The 13,379-nt window shown below is 36.2% G+C and overlaps 1 protein-coding gene across 1 annotated transcript; it reads right to left on the bottom strand.

The window, feature by feature from the left end:
• Positions 1–6,441: 6,441 nt before the first annotated feature.
• Positions 6,442–10,500, bottom strand: LOC114460498 (homeodomain-interacting protein kinase 3-like). The gene is made up of 8 exons (XM_028442386.1): positions 10,469–10,500; positions 8,030–8,205; positions 7,762–7,938; positions 7,459–7,640; positions 7,213–7,336; positions 6,971–7,090; positions 6,790–6,882; positions 6,442–6,615 (listed from the first exon to the last, which is right to left on the bottom strand). Exons 1-8 carry the CDS (start codon positions 10,479–10,481, stop codon positions 6,442–6,444), a joined length of 1,059 nt encoding a protein of 352 aa, XP_028298187.1. The 5' UTR covers positions 10,482–10,500.
• Positions 10,501–13,379: the final 2,879 nt, after the last annotated feature.

The raw sequence follows: 13,379 nt of genomic DNA, 5'->3' as shown, positions 1-13,379 counted from the left end.
ACACATTTAGAAACAAATGTTAGTTTGGTTCCTTCTCTGTGTTTAATCTCTAACTGTTCTACAGGACTCTGGAAGCCAGAACAAAGTGACACCTCAATGCTCTCAGGACGATGAATCTAAGAGAAAAACTTCAGAGCAAAGAGTTCAACAGCAGAGCCAAGCTGGAGTTAAAGCTAAACATACATGTGACCAGTGTGGGAAGGACTTTACCAGGAAATCAAACCTCACTGTACATCAAATAATCCATTCTGGAGAAAAAACATTCATCTGTGACGAGTGTGGAAAAGCTTTTGCTTGTAAGAATGACCTGAAACGCCATCAGCTTGTTCACAGTGGAGAGAAACCACACGTGTGATGAATGTGGAAAGACCTTTAGTCAATCTGGAAACCTCAGTCGACATGTCCTCATTCACCGTGGAATCAAAGCTCACAGATGTGAACAGTGTGGAAAAACTTTTACACAAAGATCAACTTTAACTCTGCACATGCAGACTCACTCCAGAACAGAGTTGTATCACTGTGACCACTGTGGGAAAATATATAAACACAAACAAACCCTCACTGAACACCTGAGATCTTACACTGGACATGAAGTGTGTCCCTGTGACCAGTGTGACAAAGTTTTTACAACATATCAACAGTTAAAACTTCACCAAATCAGCCACTCATCAGAAAGACCTCATAAATGTGACACATGTGGAACATCTTACAAGTGTAAATCTGACCTTAATCTCCACCAACAAGTTCATGAGAAGAATGTTTTCTGATGTGATGAGTGTGGGAAGACCTTCAGCACTTCATCTGTTCTCCACTCACATCTCTGTGTGGATGGAGACATGGAGCAGGAATCATCCCAGCGACACACGGATGGTGACGACACCTTCTGGTTCCAGTGTTGGACTGAAGAACCCAGAGATCAGGCTGCACAGGATTCCAACATAAACCTGCTGTCAGCTGGAAAATGGACACCAACAGTTCAGGAAGTTGTTGATCTGGTCTGGTTAAATAAATAAATGTGACACATTGATTCCAGTGCTCATTGTTTTTTTTACCCTGTAATTTTCTTCCTTTGAATCATCACTGAAAGTGTACAAATATCAGGTAATTAAAAGAAAATATCAAGAAAATTTCTTTACGTCGTGTGAGAATTTGAAAGTGTGTAATATGTTTTATTGTGTCTAATCAAAATCAAAAAGATGAGACAATAAATTATTAACAGTAGCAATGGTCTGATAACAGGATGCTGAAAATGGATTATTTGTTACTGTAATGTAGGAAAAGGGGTGGGACTAATAAATTGTACTTCCACCCACTCGCTTTAGAACACAAAAAGTATGTGTATGCAATAATATATGTAATGGGTTTTTTTCTGGAGGGAAGCTATCTGCATCAAATATTTAGTTTATTGCAATATTGTTTCTTGTATTATTGCTTATTTTTTGTGTTTACTTTGTACAGGAGGAATAGTTCATTCAACTGTAAGTTTTAAGAATTAAATTGCATTTACAGGAAGAGAGAGTGATTTTAGTCTTAGATTATCACAAAGGTCAGAGGTCATGATAACCACAAAGAACACAAACATCTTTTAGAAAGAAAAACACAGTAAAAAGGTTTTTCTAATAGATTATAAACAGTTCTTAGAATGTTCTGTAAGAAGATGATTTGACGATTAGAAGAAGAAGAATTCTCTTCAGAATCCACCAACATGTAGGAAAAGCTTGTCCATCAGGAAGAACAGTTTCACTGTGTTGACCAGCGTTCCTGGTTTACTCCTTCAAAGTAACTAAATACTCTTGTTCTGTTGAGCAGCTACACTCACCTACTTCATCAACTCCCAATCCTCTCAGTGAGAGGGGAATTAGCTCAAATGGTAGAGCGCTAGCTGCACAAAGGCAGGGGACAATTTTTACACTCCCTCACACAAAGGAAAAGATGTAAAAAGCAATAGTGAAATATCATAGACAGTGTCACCTGTACCTCTATATAGATATTTCTGGTGTATTTTAACAGAGTCACCAGACGTGCTCCTTGTTGTGAGCTGGACTCAAACCCACAACCTGCTGGCCAACACAAAGCCTGGGTCACACACACTCACACAGCAGGATAATAATAAGATTATTATACCTGTGCAAGTGAGAGGTTCCCACATCCTCCAACTGTGTTTTTCTCACTGTAACATATCAGGAAAATGTGTTTTTATTTTACATTATCAACTACATTATAATTGTTATGTATTTGTTTGAGATGTGCTCTTGTATTAATATGTACTTTAAGATTAAAAATGACAGTTAATGTAGTCTATCATCAAGTATCTTTAGTTGTTCTGGTTTGCAAACTGGACATTTCAAAAGGGCAGACAGTCAAAAAAAAAAAAGAAAATACAAATAATAACAGAATGAACTAGACAATTTCCGCGGAAATCGTGGTAGGATCTCGTGGGCGGTTGCCGGTTTGAAAGGTGGAAATCCATTCAAAAATGGCCAAACAGTTTTAGTTTTAAGTTTTAGGTGTTTAGCATTGCGTTAGCATTAGCATTGTGCTAACATTAGCTTTGCGCTAGCATTAGCATTGCCCTAACATTATCATTGCGCTAGCATTAGCATTGTACTAGCATTAGCATTGCATTAGCATTGCGCTAGCATTAGCATTACGCTAGCATTAGCATTGCACTAGCATTAGTATTGCGCTAGCATTAGCATTGCGCAAACATTAGCATTGCGCTAGCATTAGCATTAGCATTGCGGAAACATTAGCCGTGCGTTAACATTAGCATTGCGCTAACATTAACATTGCGCTAGCAATGGCATTGTGCTAGCATTAGCATTGTGCTAGCATTAACATTGCGCTAGCATTAGTATTGCGCTAGCATTAGCATTGCGCTAGCATTAGTATTGCGCTAGCATTAGCATTGCGCAAACATTAGCATTGCGCTAGCATTAGCATTAGCATTGCGGAAACATTAGCATTGCGTTAACATTAGCATTGCGCTAACATTAACATTGCGCTAGCAATGGCATTGTGCTAGCATTAGCATTGTGCTAGCATTAACATTGCGCTAGCATTAGCATTACGCTAGCGTTAGCATTGCGCTGGCATTAGCATTGCGCTAGCATTAGTATTGTGCTAGCTTTAGCATTGTCCTAGCATTAGCATTAACCTACCATTAGCAATAGCCTAGCATTAGCAAAAGCCTAGCATTAGTAATAGCCTAGCATTAGCAATAGCCTTGTATTACCATTACCCTAGCATTAGCATTACACTACCATTAACATTAGCCCAGTAAACAGTAAAACCAGTAAACCTTGAAAAACCAGTACCACCAGTTAGAAGTCCAGTTTATACAGTAGTATGAGTACAAACCCCAGTATGAAGGGAAAAAGCAGTGTAACCAGTTAGAAAATCAATTTAGACAGCAGTATGTGTATAAATCCCAGTTTGAAGGGGAAAACCAGTTAAACCAGTTAGAAGTCCAGTTCACACAGTAGTGTGTTTAAAAATCCCAGTATGACCTGAAAGTGAACAAACAGCTGAACATGTCAAAGTTTGAAATGTTGAAATCCGTTGGAAAATGACTGAGCTGTGAAAGAACTAAGTTCTGAGTCTGAATGAGAACATGCAAACTCCACACTAAAAGTTAATTGGTGATGAAGAGGATGGGTGATGATGAAGAGCTGAATTTTTGACACATTTCAAAGTTTAAATGGTGAAAATCGGTTGAAAAATGGCTTAGTAATTAACAATTTAAGTTTTAAGATGAAAAGGAGAACCTGCAAACCCCACACTAAAGGAGTATTGGTGAGGAAGAGGATGAATGATGAAGAGGAAGAGTGATGATGAAGGTTTGACTGGTTGAAATCAGTTGAAACCAGTCAGAAAACCTGTAAATTCCCCATTGAGAAGCACTTGGGCTGTCAGAGGCCTAGTTGCCATGGTTACCCCATTCATTTCAATGGGAGACTCCTGTTTTTTGGTGAAATTTTTCTAAGTCTTTTTGAAAATTCTCATTCCCCATTCATTTCAATGGGCCTTAAAGTCGCACTTTTTTGTGATTTTTTTCTGCAAATTTTTAACGAATCGCTTATAAAAGTCATAGCACGCGATTCCCGATACCGAGACGCACGTTTTGATGTAACTTTTGTTAGTTTTTTGCAATTGCTTAATTTCTGATAATACATAGTTTCATTGATTCTCATATAGGTTATCCCAGTTTTATAATACATTTATTCTGTCACACTCATCAATATATTTAGTATTTTAACACTAAGACCCACATAAACATGGAAATCACATCTTGTTCTGTCATTTCTGAAGTTTCTGTTAAAAAAAAAAAAAAAAATAGCAGACCTGTAAATCCACTTCATATGTGAAGTCCTGTCTCTGCATTGACTGCATGTGTAGAACTAAAACTGGGATAAACTATATGAGTATCAATGAAACTCTGTATTATTAGAAATTAAGCAATTGCAAAAAACGAAGCTGACAGGAGAGAAAAAGTACTGAGTAATAACAGCATCAATAGAAATGTAATATGGATACTTTTTATATTACATTTCTTATATTACGTATGAGTGAGGGGGTACTCATGGTATGACCAAAAAGCTCAAGGGGTACACGGGACAAGAAAGGTTGGGAATCGCTGATTTAAGTGACTGTAACAAAAGCAATTTCCCCCTGGGATTATTAAAGGAATTCTGATTCTGCTCCATACAGGACAGGACGGTGGTGGTGGGGGATATTCTGTGAATTTTAATCAAACCAAAAACTTTAAATTAAAAACTGTGTGTGTGCACCCTCCTAAAAGTGTAGGAATCACAGGATATTTTAAACCTTGGAACAAATTACCTAGGGACCTGAAAGACATGTCAACTTTATACATATTTAAAAAAATCTTTAAAATCATAATTTTACCAACATTTATATATATATATATATATATATATAGTGTTTTTTTAAATGTATTTATTGGTGTAACAAACAAGTGTCCTGATGTATTTTTTTATGTAATATTTCTGTTTTTTTTTTTAACTATATTTAATTTTTTCTGTTCTTATTTGTACGAGAATCTTGATTTTTAGCAACCGCCATGATGGAAGCTAATGGGGATCCAATGAAGAAATAAAGCAATAAACATGCATCACAAAGCTTTTAAATAGACCCTGATTTCTTATTTGTAATCATTGATCAGCTGATCAAAGGTTCAAGTCTCAGTAATGTGTAGCTCTACTGTTCCTGTTCACCACAGTGCAGGGCACTATGCCTGTTAAAACTTATACCAGTGTTTTTCAAATCATAATGGTGTCATGGTATCATAGGGTATAGTTACTGCAGTACTTTATAAATGACTCTTTTTTTTTTTTTTTACTGCCATAAGGAGTAAATGTTATAGAAACTATAATCAAATACACATTGTGTCTGTGTCAGACACTCATATTTACAGTTGAGATATAAACCAGTAATGTACTATTGTGGCCACTCGATAGCGGTGTTTCTCCACACATGAGCTGTCTTTCTTTAGGACGCACCACACTGGGTGAACTAAAGTGTATTTAAATCATTAATATTTTGTCAGATTTTATTCCATTACAAAATTTTTTACCAATTCTAAATATGATTTATTATTTTATCAGTGGCATTATTGTTGGAGAATTGCACGAGGTGAATAGACAGGACAAAGGCCACATGGACTGTAACCATAGGAGGAAGATGAGATCATGCTCCCAAGTTGGAGTTTTGAATTAGTTTTAAGGCTGATATTGTTTTGGGTAATATGCCATAACCCTTAGTGACTTATAAAAAGCCCATTTTCATTTTATTCAAGGAGATTTAGCAGCTCTGCAGAACTTTTAGCACACTACAATGTCATGGAATTCCCTGAAAAGCTAAAAAAAAAAAAATGAAACATGAAACTATGAAAACAATTAACAAAGCAGGTAAGTCATAAATGTTTATTGTAAAAAAATGTGGCTAAATTATTCATGCAATAGGATTATTTACAAATACATTGAAATGAAAAAATATACTCAGATTATTCATTCAATACAGTTACCTGAAAAATACATTGAAAAAAACAAATATACTAAAAAAATACAAAAAAGAACAAGAAATTACTCCTCAGAATGTCTACTTGTGCCAATTGCATGAGAGAGGGTACTCGGTATCTCAACCTTTGGGCTAATATGCCACAATGAGACCAAATTTCCAGTTTTCTTTAAAAAAGAGGGTACTCTGCATCCCAATCTTCAGGTGAATGTGCCACAATTTGTCCACATTTGCTGTTTTCATTAAACAGAGGGTACTCTGCATCCCAATCTTCATGTGAATGTGCTTCAATGTCCTGTGCATCGGTTTGACTAGAGGAAAAATAAAAAAATGATTAGTACAAAATTCAAAAGAACAACAAGTTGATCTCCATGTGCGTGATTGCTTTCACAGTGCAGTTACTCACTGTTCTCTGTTGTCTGGCTCCTGGCTCAGGTATGACCCTGTAATGAAGGGATGCTGAAGAGCATCAATGGGAGAGATTCTCTCTTCCCCATCCAGATTCAACAGTTCTTTCAGGAACTCGATGAAGGCCTTCCTGTCTTCCACCGTCTCATTATCCCCGAGTTCAGACATCTGGATTAAAAAAAAATAGAAAGTTAGGTCAATACACTAGTTCATACCTCTCTTGCTCATGTTAACAAAAAAAGAAACGGTGAGTAAATTCAGCTTATAAACATGTCTAACGTAGGTTACATTTTAAAGAAGAGATCTCTAAGTATTTGAACTCATATCATAGAGAACACTTACATGGAGCAGGTCATCTACTGATGACAAATGTGGACGATATTCTGGCCACTCCTCAGCTTGTCTTTTGTTCCTAGAGGTGTACTCTTCTGGTGTCTGAGGAAACACAATAACAATACAAGGGGTTTAAGATAAGTTTAGGGTAACAGTCAAGGTTCAACAAACAATAAAAACTATGTTTTACCAGCAGCCTCCATCTTGTGCCCAATTCATCCACCTCATGACAAAAGAACTTCTTGCTGTATAGGCCAAAGTGGAGCTGGTGCTTTGATGGCATTCCCAGCATCTCCACCATGCTCTGCATCTGCACAAAGAACACACAATTATACACATTAGGGGCAGTTCTTCAATACTTTCTATACCTGTAAAAAAGAGCACGTGGGTAATTAAATGAATGGAGGGATGTTTATAGAAAAGACAACCTACCATGAGGTATTCACAGTGGACAGGAAAGAGGTTGTCATTTAGGAAGAGGAATGCCAGCGTGCAGCCCACTCCCCACATGTCAATGGCCCCCGAGTAAGGAAGGCCAAGACAAACCTCTGGGGCCCTGTGAAGCAAAATGAATGAAATAGACTTTAGAACTCTATATCACAGCATTAAGTAGCAACATTAAAATAACACACATTTGTCACAAAAACCCATAAGTCATTCAGGGTGACACCCTCATACCTGTAGCCGATGGGTTGATGTGTGAGCCCGGGCATGGCGGCAGAGATGGAAGAAGCCATTCCAAAATCAATGAGCTTTACACTGAATGGACTTTCATCAATGTTGACCATCATGATGTTGTCTGGCTTGATGTCAGTGTGCATTACTCTTACAGCTTTGAGTCCCTGTAATGCCACCATCAGCTGCAGGGACACAATGAGGAAAGACAGGATGAGAATGGAGTTCCTCTTATGGAGCTGTTTAAGCTCAGGTTTGAACTCAAGGCTTTCTTAATCCATCAGCAAGCAATAAAAAGATTCATACCTGCTTTGCAATAGGACGGATGTAGTTGACGTTCAGTGAACGGACCAGGTGGAGCAAATCCACGTCCAACAGCTCAAAGACGAGGCACTTATAGCCCAGGTATTCAAACTGCTCATAGAATGTCACCAGATTGAAGTGGTCAGCATTCAGAGAGCTGATGGTCTTCAACACTGACAGCTGGAGGGAAAAAGGACAATTAGATCACCTTTATATCACTTTATCCCAAAAATTCATCGTTAAAGTTCTGCTGAAGGCACCAAACACTTACTTCGTCCTGCACATCTTGAAAATACTCCTTCTTTAGGATTTTTACTGCCACCAATTTGCTGCTGTTGTGAGCACGACACTTGGCAACTTTCCCAAAGCTACCTTCTCCCATAAACTCTAGGATTGTGTACCGAGTGGAGGGGCTGTGGAGGGCATGCCCTACCATTAGAGGATGTGCTGTCAAAGTGGATAGACAGGGCACATGGTTAGTATTCAGTAATTTAACACTAATACTCACACAAAGAAGGAAATATTGTTCTGTCACTTTTAAAGTTTGGGTTAGAAAAAAAGCCCAGGAGAAAAAGTACTGAGTCACAAAAGCATCAATAGAAACGTAATAAAAAAATATCCCTCAAGATTAATAGTAAAGTACAGATACTTCAAAAATAGTTAGGTACAGTATTAAGTACTTTAGGTTCATTTGTCCACACTGAATGCATGCATGTACATTATAGGAAACAGATTATTGACAATAATTGAAAGTGAAATGTTGTCTATCTGCAAGATGATAGAGAATCCAACAGTATCTACTTTTAGTTTAAAAAATAAAAAAAAAAACAGGCCTGCAAATCCACTATATATGTGAAGTCCTGTCCCTCTATTGACTGCATGTGTAGCACATCCTAATTTTCTGTTGGTACACTGAGCACTTTTTACAGTAAAAAGATATGCACACACATCTTTGGCTCTGAAAGCTCCTACAAAGTGTTCCAAACAGTATCATTTACATCAAATGTTGAGCTTATTTTTCAAAGAAAAATATTTTTAATATATTAAAACCAGAGTAAACATATTTTCTAATGATAATCTATACTTCATTTTTGAAAAAAAATCTAATAATTCCTTCAATGACTGCAGTTTTCTTTCATCTTACTCAGCAGATTAAAATTCAACCTCATATTTTGTCTGTAAATTGTGTCTTACCTGCAGCAGCCATTCCTCACTCAGGTTTTTACTATTTAACTTTTCAAATTTCACAAAAATAGCTTGTTTAACTTTTTGATACAAAGATACTCAGAGAGAGCTTTTGCTACTTCACCACTTGCAGTGAGAGAAGAAACTGATGATTTAGTTATGTTTGAGTCACTTTCATCTTGCTGCCACGGCAACCGTTCAACTTTCAAGTAATGTCAACAAACTGTTACTTAAAAAAAAACAACTGCAAATCCATTAAGTTTTAACAGTAAAAAAGTATTAATAAATATTTTAGGAGCTCCTTCTGCTATATTACATCCATTCTGTAAACACTGAAATCAAACACCTTTATTTAATGTGTTACATGTAGGGATGGGACTTAAACACGTTAATTGCTTTTAACTAATTACAGAAACAAATAAACATTAAAAAAACTTTGTTGAAAGATTTTTTGAGCTCCGAACAGCGCGGAACCATTGTTATTTAAAGAGTTCCCGGTATCCCCATAATACTGATGCACAGACTACAATACGGGACACTGGTGTGCTTTGTTGGCGTTAATTTTGACTTTTTAAAACACCGCGTGGAAAACAAAAGCCCACAAATGTACAAATTGTTTAAGAAATAGAGTTTGCTGATCACTGGACCTTTTGCAGCCTCTTCTACCACCTCAATGCTAACATGTAGCGGCTAGCACGGACACGCGGACAGTGCTAGCTGCTACATGCTAACACGCTGTGTTGCTAATGCACACTGGACAAGATGACAGGGTTCAGAGCCAAAATGAACAAGTTTATGACTGACAAATGAACAAACTCACTGGATAAATGTTATTATCTGTAGGAGAGAAAAAGCAACAAGTTCTGTGTAATTACACAGACTGTATTTAATCATTTTATAGTTTAGAAAAGTGTTGTAACTGTTTTTGATGCGTTAACTTAGAGCACTTAATTTTAACTTGTTTTATTTCATATCATGAAAATTGACAAAATTACACAGCATTATCCTCCTATAGTCTCAAATACAGCTGAATTACAGTAAATAACTACGTCTGCATCTGTTCAACTCTGTTATAAATAATAAATTATTTAATAAAACCACTTTGTTATGTATCAGTCTTTTTATCTGCCACAATAATGTTATTAATATTAATTTAAATGAAAATACCTGAAGTTGAGGGATTTTTTCAGATATTTTAAGTGAGATTTAAAGACATTAATTAAATAAATTAATTACAGAGCATAATTATTAAACACTAATTTAAAAAAAAAAAAATGTAATCTCTTGACATTACTAATAACATGCAAACTCTCAAACTGTTTCAGTATCATCTACATAAAATATTGAATTGTTTGTGGGTTTTTTCAAGGAGAAATATTTTAAGTATTTTATAAGAATATGTAGTTTTTTTTTTTTTTTTTTTTTTAAGGAAATCTAGTAATTCCTTCAATGACTGCAGTTTTCTTTCATCTTATTTAGCAGATTAAAATTCATCCTCATATTTTGTCTGTAAATTGTGTCTTACCTGCAGCAGCCATTCCTCACTCAGGTTTTTACTATTTAACTTTTCAAATTTCACAAAAATAGCTTGTTTAACTTTTTGATACAAAGATACTCAGAGAGAGCTTTTGCTACTTCACCACTTGCAGTGAGAGAAGAAACTGATGATTTAGTTATGTTTGAGTCACTTTCATCTTGCTGCCACGGCAACCGTTCAACTTTCAAGTAATGTCAACAAACTGTTTCCTATATTGTACATGTATACATACAGTGTTAATAAATAAAGTATACGTACTTTACTTAAGTATTTTTTTTTTTGATACTTTTTATATTACATTTCTATTGATGCTGTTATTACTCAGTACTTTTTCTCTCCTGTCAGTTTAGTTTTTTGCAATTACTTAATTTCTGATAATACATAGTTTCATTGATTCTCATATAGGTTATCCCAGTTTTATAATATATTTATTCTGTCACACTCATCAATATATTTAGTATTTTAACACTAAGACCCACATAAACAAAAAAAAAAAAGCAGACCTGTAAATCCACTTCATATGTGAAGTCCTGTCTCTGCATTGACTGCATGTGTAGAACTAAAACTGGGATAACCTATATGAGTATCAATGAAACTATGTATTATTAGAAATTAAGCAATTGCAAAAAACGAAGCTGACAGGAGAGAAAAAGTACTGAGTAATAACAGCATCAATAGAAATGTAATATGGATACTTTTTATATTACATTTCTTACATTACGTATGAGTGAGGGGGTACTCATGGTATGACCAAAATGCTCAAGGGGTACACGGGACAAGAAAGGTTGGGAATCGCTGATTTAAGTGACTGTAACAAAAGCAATTTCCCCCTGGGATTATTAAAGGAATTCTGATTCACTGAATGCATGCATGTACATTATAGGAAACTACGGTGGCTGGGAAGTGTCAGGTGAATGCATTTACAGAAACGAACACAAACGATTCACAACACAAATGCAAAAAGGCCACAACGGAAGTGTTTTCGCAACGGAAGTATTTCAGACAGACCGTTATTACAGACGGACACGTTTGTGGCGGATGTTTATAACCCTCCATAACAGAAGAAGAAGAAGAAGAAGAAGAAGAAGAAGAAATCGAAACACATGTGAAAGTAAGTGAAAGTTGAATAGGATACTTTTAACAGCAACAGTAGACCATTTGTAGGTGTACTTTGAGTAATAGTGTAAATTTCTCAATCACGTTCAAGAGACGACTTGTGTTGCGGTTAAAAGAGTCACCATGTTAACTGATAACTTTTAGCCGAATGTGCCGTGGTAACTGCTGCGTTTGATGGAAATTATCGTGTCATGTTGTCCACCTCACACTGATGGCAGAGGTGTAATTTATGTGTCGATGACGTTTTGTTAAAGAATTATTGATGCTGGAAGTCTGAATCTGTAAATATCTGCCAAATTTACCGAACAGTGTTACGGTCCACATAGTATCTAGATAAATTGGTGACTGGGCGGACTTTTGCTCCCGGTCCGACACTTAAAAAGAAGCAACTCATAAGTCACGTTACTGGTGAATTGAAACGTTATTAATACATAAATAAATGAAAACATAAAAATGGATGTAACGTAAAACATGCACATATGTGGAACCAGAGGTGGTGTAATGAATCTACTGGTGCTCCTCATTTCTTATGACCAACTTCCGTGTGTGGGTTGACGGCTGCTGTTAGCGGTGTTTATAACGTGCAAAATAAACATTTTACTGCCAAGGCAAGGCAAGGCAAATTTATTTGTATAGCGCATTTCATATTCAAGGCAACTCAATGTGCTTTACATGATAAAACATTCAATTGTTTAAAATCAATAAGAACATTTAAAATCATCAGTAAAATCATCAACAAACACATTACATCAACAACATGACCAAAAGTCTCTCTCTCAATCATATGCAGTGTAGAAAAAAAGTGCCTTTAACTTTGATTTAAAAATGTTCACATAGGATACTGACTTCAGCTCTGCTGCAGTTTGTTTGTTATTTTTATTTGTTTTCAAAACGGAATAATCAAAGAACGAAGGGTACACGGATTATTCATGTGTGTTTAATGATTTTCTGTCACACAGATTCAGAATCATGAGTAACCATAGCAACCACAGACGCATTCGGCTTAAAGTTGCCAGTTAACATGGTCATTGCAACACCATCAGACATATCAATGCAACATTGAATTAATTAATTCTGCCAGAGGAACACAAGTTTTCAGATTCATTAATAATTTCCTTGGTTGCACACAATTGCCTAGATTATAGTTATAAAAGTATAAAAAGACTAATTTCCTTCCCCTGCAAAAATACCACATGGTTTGTATGAAATAGATGATGGCTAACAACTTTGCTTCTCTTTATCTTTTAACAGGTTATGTTTTGTCCATTTTGTGGAGCGAACCTTCAACCCATCCTGTCACAATGTGATTCATGTGGCAGAGATGTTCAGTTTCTAAGGTGTTTTCAAGATGAAGGTACATTTAGTTCTGACAGTCATTCCCTTCAAGGTCATGTATTGCTGTATTGGTGAGTATTATTTATTATTGTATATTGTAATGCTTGAAGGACATTGAAAATCCACATATGAAACACACTTCAAATTGTGTGTTTCAGGTCCTGCAGCTGGGGTGGAGGATGAACTCATCAATAAGTATTTCAAAGAGGGCCACAGATATGAAATAATCATGGACTTACTGGCAACTAAGCACAACATTTCATTGAGCCTTAGCACCTTAAAACGCAGACTACAGGATTCAGGCCTGACCAGGAGGGACAATTATTCTTCAACTGTTGCTGTGCAGGTGGCTATTTCTGAGGAACTGAAGGGATCGGGCCAGCTGCTTGGTTACCGAGCAATGTGGCAGACTCTTAAACAAAAGTACTCCCTTATAGTCAGAAGAGAT

Source organism: Gouania willdenowi, unplaced genomic scaffold, assembly GCF_900634775.1.
Source record: "Gouania willdenowi unplaced genomic scaffold, fGouWil2.1 scaffold_49_arrow_ctg1, whole genome shotgun sequence".
Classification (NCBI taxonomy): domain Eukaryota; kingdom Metazoa; phylum Chordata; class Actinopteri; order Blenniiformes; family Gobiesocidae; genus Gouania; species Gouania willdenowi.
The sequence above is the reverse complement of the archived record's forward strand: the minus strand, read 5'-3'. Positions and strand labels throughout refer to the sequence as shown.

What these genes read in the sequence shown, in the direction of transcription:
- LOC114460498 (XM_028442386.1), bottom strand. An exon ending in GCACAAGATGGAGGCTGCTG is followed by an intron (nt 6,883 to 6,970) that starts GTAAAACATAGT and finishes GTGTTTCCTCAG; the next exon opens with ACACCAGAAGAGTACACCTC. An exon ending in CAGTAGATGACCTGCTCCAT is followed by an intron (nt 6,616 to 6,789) that starts GTAAGTGTTCTC and finishes TTTTTAATCCAG; the next exon opens with ATGTCTGAACTCGGGGATAA.